The 17,557-nt window shown below is 50.5% G+C and overlaps 1 protein-coding gene across 6 annotated transcripts in view; it reads left to right on the top strand.

The window, feature by feature from the left end:
• Positions 1-230: 230 nt before the first annotated feature.
• The window catches only part of NISCH (nischarin), a 42,852-nt gene continuing 25,525 nt past the window's right edge, over positions 231-17,557 (top strand). For all 6 annotated transcript variants that reach the window (XM_082639215.1, XM_082639214.1, XM_082639213.1 and 3 more), the window contains exons 1-10: positions 231-416; positions 2,607-2,690; positions 3,378-3,560; positions 11,280-11,328; positions 12,359-12,522; positions 12,898-12,993; positions 14,280-14,375; positions 15,583-15,735; positions 16,739-16,807; positions 17,318-17,503. In XM_082639215.1, coding sequence (XP_082495341.1) covers positions 321-416; positions 2,607-2,690; positions 3,378-3,560; positions 11,280-11,328; positions 12,359-12,522; positions 12,898-12,993; positions 14,280-14,375; positions 15,583-15,735; positions 16,739-16,807; positions 17,318-17,503 — 1,176 coding nt within the window. In that variant the 5' untranslated portion in view covers positions 231-320. The remainder of the gene's footprint in view (positions 417-2,606; positions 2,691-3,377; positions 3,561-11,279; positions 11,329-12,358; positions 12,523-12,897; positions 12,994-14,279; positions 14,376-15,582; positions 15,736-16,738; positions 16,808-17,317; positions 17,504-17,557) is intronic.

Here is a 17,557-nt window from a genome sequence, read left to right as displayed (position 1 = left end):
GGCAGTGCCCAGAGCAGTCCCCGCATAGGCCCTCAGTTTCTCCCACGCTGCAAAGAGCGCGGCAGGCGGTGCCACGCAGGTACCGGTTACGCAAGAGGGCAGTCCCCGGCGTCCTGCGCACGCGCGCCGCTGGCAGCTGCTGTCAATTACGCGCGAAGAGGGGAGTGGGGCGGGGGCGCGAGAAGGCGGCGGGGCCAAGATGGCTGCACGGCGCGCGGCGGGGGCGGGGGGCGGCGGGGGCCTGGGGGCGGTGGGACGCTGACCCCGCCCCCTGCTGCTGCCAGTCTGCGCCGGGCGGCGGCGGCGACCGAACCCGGAACATGGCGGCGGCGGCGCGCAGCTTTGGTCCCGAGCGGGAGGCCGAGCCGGCCAAGGAGGCGCGCGTCGTGGGCTCTGAGCTCGTGGACACGTATACGGTGTGCTGGGGGCTCGGGCGCCCGAACTGGGGGTGGCGGCTGGAACCCGGAGTCTGAGTCGGGGGTGTTGGGGAGGGCGTCTGAGCCCCGCAACTGGGGAGCTGGGGGTAGGCGGGCTGCGATTTTGAGGAGGGGGCCTGGAATGGCGGAATCTGGGGAAGGGGCCTGGGCCGCGCAGCTCCGGAAAGAGGGTCTTGGGGTGGGGCCCAGGGAGGGGGCTTGGGAAGGGTACGCGTTTAGAAAAGGAGGCTAGGGTTGAGGAGAATCAGGGGATAAAGGGGGTCTGCGGAAGAGGGGAGTCAGGTTGAGGCGGAGGCCCCTCTAGATCCTCTAGGCTTGGAGGGGCGCCGGCCTGGGAGGACGTGACAGGGTGTCCTGGAGGAGGGGGATTAAGGAGTGGGGGCTTTGATGGATGGAATCAGGGGAAAGGGTCAGGGCGCTGCAGGCTGTGAAGAAGGAGAGGGGGCGGGGCCTTGATTTGGGGGGGCCTAGGGGTTGCAGTTGAGATTTGCTCAAAAAGTGAAGGAGGGATCTGGGGCCTTCGCGCTGAGGCAGAGAGAGACAAGAATGGGGGAGGGGTGGGGCGCAGATACCGGGAACTGAGGGGGGGTGGCTCAGGCCTGAAAAGCAGAGACCCAGGAACCTTAGGGCTCTTCGTGGCTTTAGAGTGTGCGGGAGAGTTGGGGCAGCGTACCGCCCACGCCCGCTTCAAGGCTGTGGGGGAGATGGACAGAAAAGGGGGGCAGTTGCGGACTGTGAAGGAGTTGGAGGCCCTCCGGGGTCTGGATGGGGTTGGGCACCAGGCCTGTGGGCCTCGGAGGCTGCCTAGCAGGGACTGGCCCCAAGGTGCGGGCATCCTGAGCACCTCCCAGCCTCCTGTCCTTTGTTCTCGGAGGTTGGGGGGGGTGGGGGCTTTGGCCCTGCCTTCACCCCACCCCCTTGGCCCTCATCCTAACCCTCCTCCTGAGGGTCATTTTTCTGGCTCTTTCTCTTTTTCTGGGCGGGAAGAGGGGGAGGGAAGCTGCCCGGCTGTGGAGAGGGGCTGGGGGCGGACCCTGGAGCAACAGGCCGGCCCTGGAGAAATGGCTGCTCCTCCTGGGAGGCTTCAGCAGAGTTGATTATTTTCTCCTCCCCCTTCCCTGCGTCCTGCAGAGAGGGGCGGGACCTTAGGACCAGGGGGCCTCATCCAGGTGAGGGTTGAGGTCTCTGAGCTGTTGGGTGGTTGGCCGTCACGCGTGCACTGCATGCAGCTGGAGGGTTAGCTCCAAAAAGCCTCCTCATTGCACAGGGCTGAGTCCCTCCTCTGAATGGGTGTCGGGGGAGGTGGTGATCCAGGCGGACTGGACGGTACTGTTTCGTGTCCTTTTGTCCGGGTATGCTGATTTGAGTATTACCAACACACCTACCTTTGGTTGAACGCTTGCTACATGTCAGGCCCTTTACAAAGCATTTTGCGTGCATTACCTTTGATTCTTAAACCTAGCAGATTTTAAGCTGGAGGAACTGAGGCTCAGACAACTTAAGGCTCCCAGTCACTTATATAAGTGACATAAATAACCCATAGCCAGGAAATGGCAGAACCAGATTTTGAACACAGGTCTTCCTTGACTCTACGGCCTGTTCCGTTCTGATAGGGCTTAATTGTCCATCACTGCTTCCCCCTGCCCCCCCATCAGCTTCTTAGTGCCTTGACTCCTGGCTCAGCAGCAGAAATCACAGCCCTGAAGCAGCTGAAAGCATTGGAAAAGGACTTGATTCTAGGATACAGTCAGGGCACCTGGGAAAGAATTACAGCAGAAAAGCTGGTCCTGCCAAACCTGACCCTGTTTTGCCTCTCTTAGAAGGAATGGCCTTCCTTTCCTGCAGCTCAGGTTGGATTGGGCTTTGACTTACATGAGGCTGGAGTTAAAAAACTAAAGAGGTGGCTTGATATGATAGCCACCTTTTCTGTTTCTCACTGTTGGATAGAGCTCAGACTTATCCCATGTGCCTGCCAGGTCCAGTGCTAGGGCCATGGAGGAGAGAGGGCCTTGCTGCTCGTAAGGGTCAGGTGCAGAAGCTGGTGGGCAAGAGCAGCTTAACTTTGGCTTGGGGGTTGGGGGGGTCTGGGTGTGCTACAGCTATCGTTAAGGGTAGGATGGCACTTTCCTTACTGCTGGCTGGGCAAGGGCTATCGGTTTTTCCTTTTAGGTTTACATCATCCAGGTTACTGATGGCAGCCATGAGTGGACAGTCAAGCACCGCTACAGCGATTTCCATGACCTACATGAAAAGGTAACCCTTGATAGCTGGGGTCCTGTGTCTCAGGGCTTGGGGGCTTTTAGGCCAAGCTCCCATTGTGCCTGTTTTAGGGCAAAACAGGCTCTGTGCCAGTTACATTAATAAACTGGTTTATTAATGTAACTGGTAAAAAAACTGGTGGATTCTGGGAGTTCAACCCTTGCATAAGATAGTGTGCAAGGAGCATATCTGAACTTTAGTTTTAAGATTGTCAGTTGTAGCTTGGATGTGAGATGCTGGGACAGTTTCCCGCGGAGGGAACAGGCTTGAACTTGTTCCATCTGACTATACCTATTCCAGAACCTATGCTTTAATATCTGACTGTGATTCCATTTCTTCCTTTGCGTTTGGAGAGAGCTGCCTTTCTCTGGGTCATTTGCAGCACATGTATCTTGTTCTGGTTTGAAGAAGATGGTGGTTTTAGGGGCCTTGAGGTATTATTTTCCTAAATGTCTCCAAAGCCTCCAGATGGAACTCCTCATCTGGAATTGTATTGGTATTTCTAGTGCTAATTAAACTTGAGGCCAAATCCCAGGTGCAGCAGTTTGATCATTAATTCTGGTACTACTGCCAGGAGGGGCTGTGGAAGTCATAATAAGCACCTGCCCTCAGGCTGGTTGCCTTGGCCTTGCACATTTACAGAACCTCTTGGTCTGTGGTTGACATTATGTTTGCTTACAGCTCGTCACAGAGAGGAAGATCGATAAAAGTTTGCTTCCGCCCAAAAAGATAATTGGGAAAAACTCCAGGAGCTTGGTGGAAAAGAGGGAGAAGGATCTGGAGGTCTACCTGCAGACACTCCTGGCCACCTTCCCTGACGTGGCCCCCAGAGTGCTGGCCCACTTCTTGCATTTTCACTTCTACGTAAGTTTCTCTTGGGTTTTCTCCTTTGCCTACAAACCCACAGCCACCAAAACTCCAGGCAGCAAACCCTTGTAAACCTCAGCTTTGAGGAGAGGTGGGCTGGAGCTGGAGCCTGAGGTTAGAAGATGGAGGAGCGTCCTGGTGGGGTTGGGGTACGGACAGAAGCATGTTCATCAACGGATTTGCCTTAAATTAGACTATTGGCTGTGGAGCGGTTTTCCTCCACCACAGGGTGTTCTGTTTAGCATAAATGGCCTTTGGGTTTTTGAGCTACGTTCCATCCAAATGGATGGGGTTAGATCAGAAACAGCTGACACTCGGCATCGACTGTTGAGTTGTTGGTTCCCAGCTCAAAACTAATTAAGGGATCAGTCTGTGTTGGCAGAATATTGCCATCTTAGGGCATCGTCAGGGTCCAGGGTGCCGAGTGAGAGTAGATGGCTTCCTCCAGTGGGACTGTATGTCTCAGAGCAGCTCTGTACCCCCTTCTGGATGGAGGAACAACTGTCATGGGCTGCTGGTGACAGGATGAGTTGTCAAAATTCAAGGAGGGAAGTTTGGTGCAGTATGAAAACAAAATGTTAAAAAGCCAGCAATTTCATTTCTGAGAATTTATTCTAAGGGAAAAAACTGGGCGACTGAGAAAAGGATATGGGTACAAAGGTAGTCATTCCAGGATTATAAGGAGATATTGAAGACAGTCAAAAGCCCAACAGAAGGCTACTTAAAAAAAAAAAAATTAAAGGGTACAACCATGTAATTGGATATTATGCTGCTAGAAAAATGACGGTGTAGCTGTGGATTTGTAGGAAAACAAATATATTACTGTATGAAAAGAGGCCAGAAAACAGTATTAGGGTATGGTCCCATTTTCATTAAAAAAAAAAAAACCTTCTATGAATATATTTGTCTAGGAAAATTCTAGAAGGCTATATATCAAAATACTAAGAGTCTTTGGGTGATAGATATTTGGATAATTTACATTTAATTGTTTTCTCTTTGTGTTATGAAGATAGGGGGAAAAAACTCCCTTTTCCTTTTCAGGCTTGCCTTTTAGGAAGGGACCTGTGGGTTGTGGTCTTAAAGGCCCAAACTTATTTAAACAATAACTGTCTTGAGCTATTTTCAGAGTAAGACAGCTGAACCTTTCTTGAAGTGTTAGATAGAGCTTGGGAATTTGGTGATAGCACTAGCAATGGGCCTCTCAGCTTGGAGGGGCCTCTCAGCTTAGAGGGGCCATGTGGAAAAAAGGGTGGCATTTATAGATGGGAGATATATATGTATATATATCTTTGGATTTTGTTTGGCATATACCAGTAATGTATGTGGTTAGCAGTAGTTTCCTGTTGTAGCCTTTTTTTTTTTTTTTTTTTTTTTTTGCATTTTCTTTCCTTATGTGAAAAGAAATGTCCATTCCTTACGCGAGTCTTTCACATTAACTTAACTGGTTAGTATTTTAAGAAATGCTGTAATTTAAGAAAGCTTTGTTTGGCTATTTAGGTTTAAAACTTAATAAGCCACCTTTGAAAGTATAATTCATTGCTTAAGACCTGGGCCTTTGAGGAGGTCTCCTGGATACCTCTGACCATGGAAAGGCCTGGACTGCTCTTTTGAGATAGGTTTGCCTGAGATAAGCCTGGGACCTGCCCTACATCTGTGGTTCTGGTTTGAGGCATGCTCTCTACTGCTTGGAGCAGTTCGAACATATTTGAAATAACTGTTAGCAAAAGGGCCACTTGGTTATATAAACCCAAGGTTTTAAAAAGTGATTGACCCATCATTAAACTGAATCAAGGTTTCTCAGCTGTGGCACTGTTGACATTTTGGGCTGGACGATTGTTGTGGCAGCTCCTCTGTGCATTGTTGAGCAGCATCTCTGGCCTCTGCCCACTAGATGCCAGTAGCGTCCCCTCCCCCCACCCACCAAGTTGTAACAACCAAAAATGTCTCCACTGGTTGCCAAATACTGCCTGAGGGGCAAATTGCACCTGATTGAGAATCACTAGATTAGATCTTCAAATGACTTTGAACAAACAGGGTCCAAAAGATTTGTCAGCCTTTTTTACAGGCTGGAAGCCCTTAGGGAGTGTTTCTGATAATCTTTGCCCCATCAGTGTCCTCTCTGAAATTGTTCCCAATGTGCTCCACCTCTTGTGGGGCTGACAGTGGACAGGGTGGACCCAGGGAACCCTGTTTGGCTGAGGTGGGGATTTAAAAATTTGAGATATAATTCACATACCATAAAATTCACTCTTTTAAAGTGTTCAAGTCCCTGGTTCTTAGTATATTAACAAAGTTGTGCATCTATCACTACTATCTAATTGCAGAACATTGATCACCCCAAAAAGAAACCATGTACCCATCAGCAATCACTAATGTACTTTCGTAATGTATGGATTTGCATATTCTGGACGTTTCATATAAATGGAATCATACAATATGTGACTTTGTGACTGGCTTCTTTCACTTAGCATAGTGTTCTCAAGGTCCATTCATATTGTAGCATAAATCAGTACATCAGTCCTTTTATGGCTGAGTAATATTCTGTTGCTTGGAGACACCACATTTTGTCCATTTATCAGTTAATGGACATTTAGCTGGTTTCCACTTCTTAGCTTTTGTGAATCAGGCTGCTATGAACATTCATATATGCTTTTGTATAGACCTATATTTTTATTTTTCTTGGGTATATACTAGGAGTAGAATTGTTGGGTTATATGGTAACTGTTTAACTGTTTGAGGAACTGCCAAATTTTCTTCCATAGGGGCTGCACCATTTTACATTTCCACCAGCAATGTGTAGGTTCTTATGTCCCCACACCCCTGCCAACACTTGTTACTGTCCACTTTTTTGGTAGCCATCCTCATGGGTGTAAAGTGGTATCTCATGGTGGTTTTGATTTGCATTTGGCTAATAACTAATAATATTGAGCTTCTTTTCATATGCTTTTTGGTTATTTGCATATCTCCTTTGGAGAAATGTATTTAAATTCTTTGCACTTCAAAAAATCAGGTTATTTTTGTTGTTGAGTTGTAGGAATTCTTTTTTTTTTTTTTTTTTTTTTTTTTTGCGGTACGCAGGCCTCTCACTGTGTGGCTTCTCCCGTTGCGGAGCACAGGCTCCGGACGCGCAGGCTCAGTGGCCATGGCTCACGGGCCTAGCCGCTCTGCGGCATGTGGGATCTTCCCGGACCGGGGTACGAACCTGTGTCCCCTGCATCGGCAGGTGGACTCTCAACCACTGCGCCACCAGGGAAGCCCGAGTTGTAGGAATTCTTTACATATTCTGGATGGATATTAGACCCTTATCAGAAATATGATATGCAAATATTTCCTCTCGTTGTGTGGTTTGTCTTCATTTTCCTGATAGTATTCTTTGAAACACAAAAGTCTTAGATTTTGATGAAGTTTATCCATTTTTCCCCTCTGGTCGCTTGTGTTTTTGGAATCATTCCAAAGAAACCATTGCCTAATCCAAGGTCACAAAGAGTTACAACTGTGTTTTTCTTCTAAGAGTTTTATCGTTTTAGCTCTTGTATTTAGGTCTTTTAACCATTTTGAGTGAATTTTTGTACATGCTGTGAGGTTGGGGTGTGGTGTGAGGTTGGTATTGTGAATTTTAATGTCAAGGAAGGAAAGCACCACTTCTCTCCCCAGCCAACTGAGATGGGGTGTCCAGAGGCCAGTGTAGCCCTGTGTTGCAGTGAGAGGGCACACCTCAGCCCTGGCCTACTGCTGGGCTCTCTCCCTCCAGATAACTCTGCCCTAGTGTTCCTGCACGCTCAGGGACGGACCTCATCCCAGAGCCCCCCCTCTGAGCAGAGGGCTTCAGATTCAGTAAAGTGGAATCCCACAGAGAATTTCAGCACACACCGCTTTGGGGCAGGATGTCTGACAGGCAGGCAGAGTTGAGTTTGTCTCCCAGCCCTGCTGCTTCCTGACAGTTTATTCCAAGGCAGTCATTTTAACCCCTGTGTCCCAGTTCCTCTTGTGAGCTGGAGAGTGATGATCCCGGGCTCTTGAGGATTGCAGGAGACCATGAGGTGAAGGTGAATGACCGAGAAGAGTGATGGGCCCGTGGCAGGGGCTCACCGGGTCCCAGCCAGTGCCAGCTCTCCTAGTTAGGAAAGGCACTCACTTCTTGTCAACGGTGGTATTTATATCATTTTCTTACTTTAAAACCAGTTGGCTAGAACAAAGCCACTTTTTGAAATTTGAAATCAGGAGATAGGGTAGAACTGTTACCATCTTAAAGGCAGCCTTTGGTGATTTGTTTTAGTTACAAAATACAGAGGCTGTAAGTGATAACAGATATCTTTGCAACTTAGTTACAGTCTTGGAACTCTCCTCAGCCAAAGCTTAGGCTTGAATCTATCCATCAGGAATTTTTACGCACCTAATATGCCTGACTTTTGCTAGCGTGCCTCACAGGTGTGAAATAAATTATAAAAGGACTCCCAGCCCTTAGTGTGTGTGTGTAAACCACACAGTGATGTGTAATTGAGTCCCCTGTTAATGTCCCACTGACACGCACTCTGTGCTCCAGCCTGTGTCAGGTAGGAGTGTCGGGCTGGACTGGGGTTATTCATTGAGTAGGGTCTGCGCTTCGGGGGGCAGTGGGTCGCGGGGTTCCGCATGCACAGACATGCTCAGTCAGAGCGGTAGTCGCCGAGCAGCAGCCTAATAGTCCATGGTGCGTTTGTGTGCAGCTCACACCGTTGCCCAAGGCTGCAAACCAGCACGTGACCTGGCAGGTGGCTGATTAATTGGTCTGTAACACGTTTGGAGGTGGGTATTATAGTTTTTAAACATAGCTAATTTTTTTTAATTGAAAAAATTTGAAGTATAAAGAATGTCCTTTTTTTAAAAAAAATGCATTTCAGTTCAGACATTTGTGGGACCCTGAAACACTTCAAGTCCCTTCAGCAGGATTGGGTGGGGTGTGGGTGGGGTTACCTGTTCCCACAGGTGACCTCCGAGCAGAATCTACAGGAGCTTAGACTGGGGCCCACTGTCCCCCCCCCGCATTTCCTCCTGGCAAGGGGCTGCTCGCCTTTGCACACAAGGCCACAGTTCAGCCAGAGCACCCTGAGGAGGCAGAGAACATGCTTCTCTGAAGAGACCTGTGCTCTAGATTTGTGGGCTGAGGCATTTCTTTGTTCCTCTTTGATTAAGGGTCTCCCAAGGTGAAGAAGATCGGCCTGGGAAACTAAGTAGATAGTGTTGCCACAGGGCACACTTCCTGTGGCCCAAGAGCAGGGAAAGAAATTGTTACATAGTCTGCTTTTTAGATTGTTCAGAAGTGGAAACATTCTCTTTGCTTGGCATGAGCCCTTGGCTCTCACTGTCGTACTCTTTGCTTAGCATGAGCCCTTGGCTCTCACTGTCTCTCGGCTTTCTGTGTCTTCTGGAAATCCCAGCCCTATCTCCTTAGCAGGGCTGGTGTTGACGGCAGCTGCCCGGAGAAGTGTAACTTTGAGGGTGAGGGTTGTTGGGCACTAAGGGTGGACAGGGAACCCTTTTCCCATGGGAGACCTTCTAGGAGCCCAGTGTCAATAAGGGGCTGGAGAGGCTGGGCAGCTGCTCTTGGGGATTGGAGGTGGGTGCGGATCAGGCCTCTGGGAGCCGCTCAGGAATCTGTATCTTTTTTTTTTTTTTTTGCGGTACACAGGCCTCTCACTGTTGTGGCCTTTCCCGTTGCGGAGCACAGGCTCCGGGCACTCAGGCTCAGTGGCCATGGCTCACGGACCCAGCCGTTCCGCGGCATGTGGGATCTTCCCGGACCAGGGCACGAACCCATGTCCCCTGCATCAGCAGGCGGACTCTCAACCACTGCGCCACCAGGGAGGCCCAGGAATCTGTATCTTTGAAGGCTGTCCAGGCGTTCTGACTACAGGCAGGATGGGGAGGTGCTGATCTGAAGACAGGGCTTGGTTCTCAAAGGTAGAAGTAGAGAAATGAGCCTTTGGGTTGTTCGTAGGTCTTACTGATCTTCGGTTCTTCACAGCAGCCAAGGAAAAGGTAACTGAGTTGTTGAGAGAGAGTGAAGTTGAACTTCGGAGTGAACTGATGCCCTCTCCTCTCACTGGCTGGAGCCTCTCCTGCTCAGAGCCTGCTGTGCCCCTCTGGTGGCCATTTTACATTTGACCCTGTGTCTTGCCAGACTCTGAGCCCCTTAACGCTGGAGCTGTGTTTGCTCATTTTTCTCGCTTTGGCTTTTTGTCTATGTGTGAGAATAAGGGGAAGTTATTCTCATATTATATATAAATTAAATTTCAAGCAGATGAAATAAACACATTTTATTTTTAACAAATACCTTAAAATACTAAAAGGAGAAATTAGGGGAATGTTTTATAATCTTGAGGTGGGGGGAGAGGTTCCAGAAATGACAAAGGAAAAGAAGCACAGGTTTAAAAACATGAACTTGACAAACCTCTCTCTGTCAGGAGAAACAGGGTGAGTATAGGTAAAAGGCATACACAGACAGGAAGAAGATATTTGCAGCACATAAACAACATGTAAAGTATCCCCTATGTATAAAAGGAAAGGAAGAGACGAGCAACCAAGAGAAAAACAGGAAAAGGACACTGTGTCTCCTGCAACCTGGTACCTTTTGAGTCCGGTAAACACGTGAATTGCTTGTCCTGGTGGCAGAGGTGTTCCTGTGAGTTACAAAGGCGATCGTGCAGCCTCCATCTGGACCTGTTTATGAAAGTCCGTTTGGCTGCCATCTGTCAATTAGTTACAGTTCTTACCTGCAGGATGTGGGGCTGCGGGCCCCAGGGCCCTGCCAACCCCACGGCTACACCATTGAAATGCTGAGGCAATTGGTTGTGAACAGAGAGGATTCAAGACCAAGTGCTTGGGAGTGGGGCTTTGCTAGTTTCTAGCCATGTAAAATTGAGAACTACAGCACCTGTCCATCTCAGTTTGCTTACCTTATTTTGAAACAGGATTCAAAATAAGGGCCTCCTGGCCTAGGGCATTGGGAGGACTGAGGAAACCGCTGGGTGGGGAGTGCTCAGGCCATCGTCCGGTGTGAATTAGGACCCCAGCATGTTAACTGTTTACTATGACTGAAGGCTTGTCCTTGTCGTGCCTCCTTTATCCCATCACTCTAAAAGGAAATCCTTTCATGTCTTTCTCATGACCCTGGGCTGAGTGGTGCTGTTGCAGGGCTTGAAGGGTTGGGCACAGGAAGAGAGCGGGCACTTGCTCTTTCCTAAGATACCTGTGGGACATGAATGTCAGTAGAAATGGTCCCTCTCAGGTAGGGTTAGCTCTGGGAGGCCCTTTTTCCCAGCAGGGTGATGGGAGCCTCTCTTCGAAAAGAAACAGGACTGTCTCTCTACCATGCGTCTCCTAAGAATCTCCCAGGGCCAGTCTGGGGAGCTGCTGGCTTCCCAGGCAGCTCTTGACATGGCCAAGCTTTGCAGCCTCCCGGGCCTGGTGTTGTCAGCCAGTGCCTGAGTGGCCTTGGAGTTGCAGTGTTAGTCTATTTGGTTCTCCTTTGGAGGGGACATTTCAAATGTCCCTTTAGCTGGAAATATTGTTTACCTTTCTGAGCTCCTTGATTCATTTTAGTTTATTCTCTCCATTTTGTTTTACCTTCTGGAGAGCTGTCATTGCAACAGCAGAGGGGGTCAATAGCAGGGAATGTGCAAGTCCCAGTGACTGGGAGCAGGTGGATTTCCTGACTGGGTTTTGTTTTCTCTGCAGGAGATTAATGGCATCACTGCAGCACTGGCCGAGGAGCTCTTTGAAAAAGGTATATGGCCAGGGGTCCTTGAAATACTGGGTGCAACTTGCCCAGCCCTGTTAGGCAGCCAGGGGCCCTGGGTGGCACAGAACTCCATCAGTTGCTCTGTGCCAAGTGAGTCCTAACCAGGGCCCACCTCCCTGGGGTTGCCCAAATCCCTGGACCTCGTCCTCAGCCAGGCCTGCCCACCTACCTGTTCTGCAGGTCTGAGGAGCTGTATTCTTCACCTTAGGGCCCCCGGGTCCCTGTGTCGGGGGCCAATCCCAGGCTCAGGATCTATTCCAGGGCCTTATGGTGGAGTTCTGGAAGGTGGGTGGCATGCTGCCCTTTGCACCGGGTCTGTCCTTACCTAAAAATATTCCGATGGCAAACAGAAACTGACTTAAGGTCGCAGCCCTGCCAGAGAGCACAGTAACGGTAGCTAAGATGTAAAGAGTGCTTGTGGTCTAGCCTTGTGTTTGTATCTTACTGCCTCCCCCCAGGAGGGCCAGAGAAGGACATTGAGGATAAGAGGCCCAGTTACCTGCCTGAAGGCAGGTAACATGGTTGGAAGGTACATGGTTGGAAGGAGCAAGACGAGGACCAAATGCCAGTCTGTCTGGCTTGGCTCAGAACCCCCTCCTGCTCTCAGGCCCTGTACTGTGCTGGCACCTTAGGCCTCACCTAACCTTAAGACGTCTGCATCTTGGAGGTTGCAGCGTGGACCTGATGCCCACAATGCTACCTGCATCAGCTTTCTCCTGGTCCAGTGCCTCAGATTTTTAACTCATCCTCACCTCAGGGAGGTTCCCCAGCTGCAAATTCCTGTGGCTCTTCCCTCCTTTGTAATCACGTGTCCTGGGTCTCCCCTGCGTGCAGTCAGCTCTGGAGGGGGGCCGCTTCTGCATTCTCAGGACCATGGCTTCCTCCTGACTCAGTGCATCTAATGGGTGCTGGCCAAGTGCTTGTCCACTGTTGGCCAGGTGTGCCAGTGCCTTGGCCGCACAATGGGTATGGGACTGGGACTCAGTGCTCACCCCACGGGCTATGGCTGTTGCAGGAGAACAGCTCCTGGGGGCTGGCGAGGTCTTTGCCATCAGGCCCCTGCAGCTGTACGCAGTCACCGAGCAGCTGCAGCAGGGAAAGCCCACGTGCGCCAGCGGGGATGCCAAGACTGACCTGGGGCACATCCTGGACTTCACCTGTCGCCTTAAGTACCTTAAGGTAAAGATGGGGCAGCTTGGTCAGGGAGAGCTACTCAGTCGTGGGCACGCACCTCCTAGCCTGGCAGTATGTGTGTGTGGAGACTCCGCGGGCCCTGAGGGAAGAAGGCTGCATTTGGTGATCTTGGCACTGTGCTTTCAGCTGTGAGCACCAGGGGGCAGTCGTGAACCAATGGCCCCTCGCTTTAACCCTCGGCTTTAGCCTGCTTTGTTGACTGTGGAAGTGGTGAGTGGGAGTACATGCCCAGCCTGCCTCTCACAGCCAGGCGAAGCTTCGAGTGCGGTTTGGTAGTTGCTGTAGCCCCGCCCTGTGAACATGGACGGGAAGTGGTTGTTACAGCAGCATCTCTAATTCAAGCCATTTATTTGGCTGTAGGTTTCTGGCACAGAAGGACCTTTTGGGGCCAGCAACATTCAGGAGCAGCTCCTGCCTTTTGATCTGTCAATATTCAAGTCTCTTCATCAGGTGGAGGTAAGGCCCAGGGCCCCTGGAACGCAGGGGGCGCTGAGCCCTGTGCAGGATGGTCTTGCACTCTGACCATCCTATCTTTGGCTAGGGAGTGTTCCCAATGTTGGGTGTCTGGATTTAATTGTAAGGCACTGTTGCTTTTGTGTTTGTCAGTATGTGGCAGATTCCATTTAGTTAAGTTAGGCCCATCTGAAGGCAGAGAAAGAGGGGCTTCTGCTACTCTTGGCTGGTCTGCATGTCCCCACCCCTGCAGCATTTGGACAGGATGGAGCACCAGTGCCCAGCTCCTCTGGGCTTCCTCATTGTGCGAGTTGAGGTGCTGGGAAGCCATCCTGAGGGTCAGGCAGAGCCAATTCCAAGTCTTTGTCTCCCAAGGCAGATCAGCAGAGGGTTTGGAGGGTCCTCTGCTCTCTGGCATGCCTACACCTAACAAGGAATACTTTGCATTACTCACAGCTAAACTCCTGGGTTCACAATGCCAATTTTGTTACTACTTTTTAAATAAATGAGAGGGGACTCAGTAATGAATAATAAAAAATTTCTCATCTCGGCAATGAGAAATCAATGCTTTTGTGTTCAGCCCTCTGCCCCATGTCTGATGTTCACTCCTTGATGGAATCTTCTCAACCATGTGAAGTGGGCACTTGTCTTCCCATTTTACAGTTGAGGAGACTGAGGCTTAGGGAGGTAAGGAAGTTTGGCCAGGATCACACAGTTAACGAGGGGGAAGCTGGGATCTGAGTCCAGCTGAGTCTGACTCCGCAATGTGCTGGAATTGTCTCAGAGACCTTGAGGGACATTCCCTTGATGGACATTTGTGCCTCGATCAGCACAGGTGAGTGGGGCTGGGAAGTGAGAGGAGTGCCTGGCTGGGCAGGCTGAGGCTCCGCCGGGCGGGGTGTGTAGCACTTGGGCAGGTGGCTTGAGGGAGGGTGCTTTGGCCTGTACCCCTCCCTTCTGCTGCAGGGCCGCTGAGGCCAGTGAAGTCATCGGCTCTCCAGCTCTGGTGTCCCTGGCCCTCACTTTGTGTCCAGTTGCCAAGCCCCAAGCGCCCTTCAGAGAAAATGGAGTTCATGGTTCATTGTCTCATAAGCTACTTCAGAGAATGTTTAGTTAGCACTAAAAATTGGGGAAAGGAGAGACTTAGGGTTTAAGTCACCGCCTGTCTCGAAGGATTCGGGGTCACTGATGGTTGTGCTCCTTTTGTGTGTGGGTGATGAACACCCACTTCCCGGGACTTCTGGTGGAGCAGTGATGCCGTTTCTGAGACGTAGCTGTTCTTGTTCCAGATAAGTCACTGTGATGCCAAGCGCATCCGGGGGCTGGTCGCGTCCAAGCCCACCTTGGCCACGATGAGCGTCCGCTTCTCAGCAACTTCCATGAAGGTAAGCGCAACCTGTTACCGCCCAGGGTGCTGTCTGAGGAGCAGAGGGTCCTGCGCTGCGGTCTCCCCATGGAGGATCATGCCGACTTTGCTGCCATCTGTCAGGAACCAGAAGCCAGACTTCCTCTGGGCAGCCGCACACTCATGTGGGACCTCCCAGTGCTCGACAGTCCCTGGGACACTTCAGTCCAAAATCAACACTGTTAAACGAGAGATTTTAAGGAACTGCGTAACCCCTCCCCGTGGAAAAAGCCACTGTTTTTTTAAATAACCGAATTGTTTAGCAGCGGCAAGTGTCAGAACATTTATTAGGTAGACTGATAGAAATGTTTCTCTAAACATAAAAAGCCTTGGTGTGGCACTCGTTCGTATCTTGTTCTCAGTGGACTTGAGTAGACAGGCTAAGTTGTGTATGCTGGGCCCTGTTGTTTGTATGTGAGTGACACAGATACGCAAACTGAGAGTGTAAGAGACCTCTCTCTTTATGGGTTGCATCTTAGTAATGTTAGAATTTTTCTAGCAAGAAACATTGTGGCACTTTTAGAACTTAGAGTGTCTGATCAAGATTTGGGTTTGGTGAAAAGTGTTTTGAGGCTACTGGCTGAAAGGAGGAGGCTTGTGTTAGTCAGCCTTGCCCTTCTGGGAGGCACTCCCTGCTGCCTGGCTCAAGGAGCCCAAGATGATCCATTGAAAGAGGAGGGGTCTTATCAAAGGGCATCAGAAATCGAAACGAGGAGGCCTGCCTGCCTCCCTCCCCTTGGATGGTGCCCCTGTGCTCTGTGCTGCTCCCCTGTCTCAGACTGCTGGATTTTACCTTGTCAAGTAATGGTTAAAGGGCCTACTGTCCACCATGGGGACCACAGTGCCAGCTTGTAAAGCACAGTTGCCTGGGAACACTGCAAATTCTGACATTCAGTCTCTGAGATTTAAGCCAGAAAAGGCATCACCGTATAACGAGGCTCTTGGGAGCTGGAAAAGCATTTGCTCAGGTAGGGCCAGAACATATTCCAAGTGGCTGTTATGTTTCTGAACTCTTCAGTTATTTCACAATCATTCAAGGCATATGAACCAAAAGCCCCATTTTAATGCAAGTTCACTTCCACATACTAAATATGCTCCAGCCCTTCCTGAAATTTTGCAATGATTGTGTTCCCAGTCAGTGTTGCATGAGGGCCCACGTGTGGTGCTCACCAGATGTTCTTACACAGGAAGTCCTCGTTCCTGAAGCCTCAGAATTTGATGAGTGGGAGCCAGCAGGTGCAGCCCTGGAGGGCACTGTGACTGCCGTCATCCCCACGTGGCAGGCGCTGACCACTCTGGACTTGAGTCACAACAGAATCTCTGAGATCGATGAGTCTGTGGTATGCTCTCCACGGCCTGACCAGACACTGGGGTTGGGTATTTAACCTGGCTTTTTCTAGAAGGACCACCGAAAACCTGCACCCGGTGCTCTGTACATTGCCTGTAATGTTTAAGTTAATTTCAAAATGAGGTTATTTAAACGAGGTGAGGAATGCTTAGAACCAAATGAAGTGTATTAACTGCATGTGCATTTGATAGAACAGAAACACAGTAAGTAGTGAAATTTATTCCCAAGGAGTGTAGCAGAAAAATCAGTCTATAGGTTCCAGGGACTTCCCTGGTGGTCCAGTGGTTAAGACTCTGCACTTCCACTGCAGGGAGCACGGGTTTGATCCCTGGTCAGGGAACTAAGATCCCGCATGCCACGTGGCACGGCCAAAAAAAAGAAAGGTTCCAGATGTGCCCATGTAAGAGTGACATCCAGATGGTACTTGGGCAGTAGGACTGTGATTCCTGTACTTGTGCCTCTCAGTGGGTGTGGGTAGAGTTGAAGGACACACCTCCTTCTGTCTGCAACCCTGCCATTTGTCTTTTTTGTGTGTGTGTGTGTGTGGTACACGGGCCTCTCACTGTTGTGGCCTCTCCCGTTGCGGAGCACAGGCTCCGGACGCGCAGGCTCAGCGGCTATGGCTCACGGGCCCAGCTGCTCCGTGGCATGTGGGATCTTCCCGGACCAGGGCATGAACCCGTGTCCCCTGCATCGGCAGGCAGACTCTCAACCACTGCGCCACCAGGGAAGCCCCATTTGTCATTTTTACAAGCCAAGTGTTCCGTAAAAACAGTGGGTCATGCTCAGCACTGGAGTCCCTGTGTTATATGTTCCTGAGGACGTGCTTCTGGGTGGGCACTGGGAGGTGTCACGTCAGGGGCCCTGCACAGATGGCTAGCCCAGGAGTCTGTGGTCAGGAGGAAGCCTCCCAGGTTGTCTGTCCACCATGTCCAGGGGCCATGTGGGGTCCAGCTACCTAGGATAACGTCATGTGTTATCTTTTCTTTCACAAGAAACTGATTCCAAAGATTGAGTTCCTGGACCTGAGTCACAATGGAGTGCTGGTTGTGGACAATCTGCAGGTAATTTGTGTCTTTGGAGACCATCATTGCCTGCAGGCTTCTCACAAGGTCCCATTCTCCTGAGATGCAGCCTTGGGAGTTTGGCCGTACTCTGGGGTTTCTCTCATGGGCACTTGAAAGGTGTCTGCGTGCACCAGAGGTTTGTAAAGGCAGGGGCTGCTGCCCTTCCCTTTGGGTCCCAGTGATGCACACTGAGCATTTGTTGCTCTCGTTCCCCCAAATTAGAAAAGATGTGTAAATACAAATCGAGCATGATGAAGATGATGTGCCTCCATTGTGAAGATGGACAGCCTCATTTTCAAAGCCTGTGCCTACCCTGTGGGCCATGCTGCCCCTGCGGGGGATGCAGCTGGGCTGTAACCTGTGCAGGGAAGAGGGATTTCCCTTCGGAATAATTGTCAGAGGAACTGGTCATTTTAGGTTGGAAGGCCCATCACACCTTTAATGTCAGTCCCCTTTCTTTGGAGCCTTGACCTTAACCACTTTACTCTGTTCTCAATGCTGCCGCAGCACCTGTACAACCTCGTGCACCTGGACCTTTCCTACAACAAGCTCTCCTTCCTGGAAGGGGTTCACACCAAATTGGGGAACATCAAGACCCTGAACCTGGCAGGCAACCTCCTGGGGAGTCTGAGTGGCCTGCACAAGCTCTACTCCCTGGTCAACCTGGATCTCAGCGACAACAGAGTCGAACAGGTGAGCCATGCCCCAGAAGGGTCTTGGGGTTCTGGAGTGGCTGTGCCTTGGCGT

The sequence above is a fragment of the Mesoplodon mirus genome (assembly GCF_964341445.2).
Source record: "Mesoplodon mirus genome assembly, chromosome: 12".
Classification (NCBI taxonomy): domain Eukaryota; kingdom Metazoa; phylum Chordata; class Mammalia; order Artiodactyla; family Ziphiidae; genus Mesoplodon; species Mesoplodon mirus.
The sequence above is the reverse complement of the archived record's forward strand: the minus strand, read 5'-3'. Positions and strand labels throughout refer to the sequence as shown.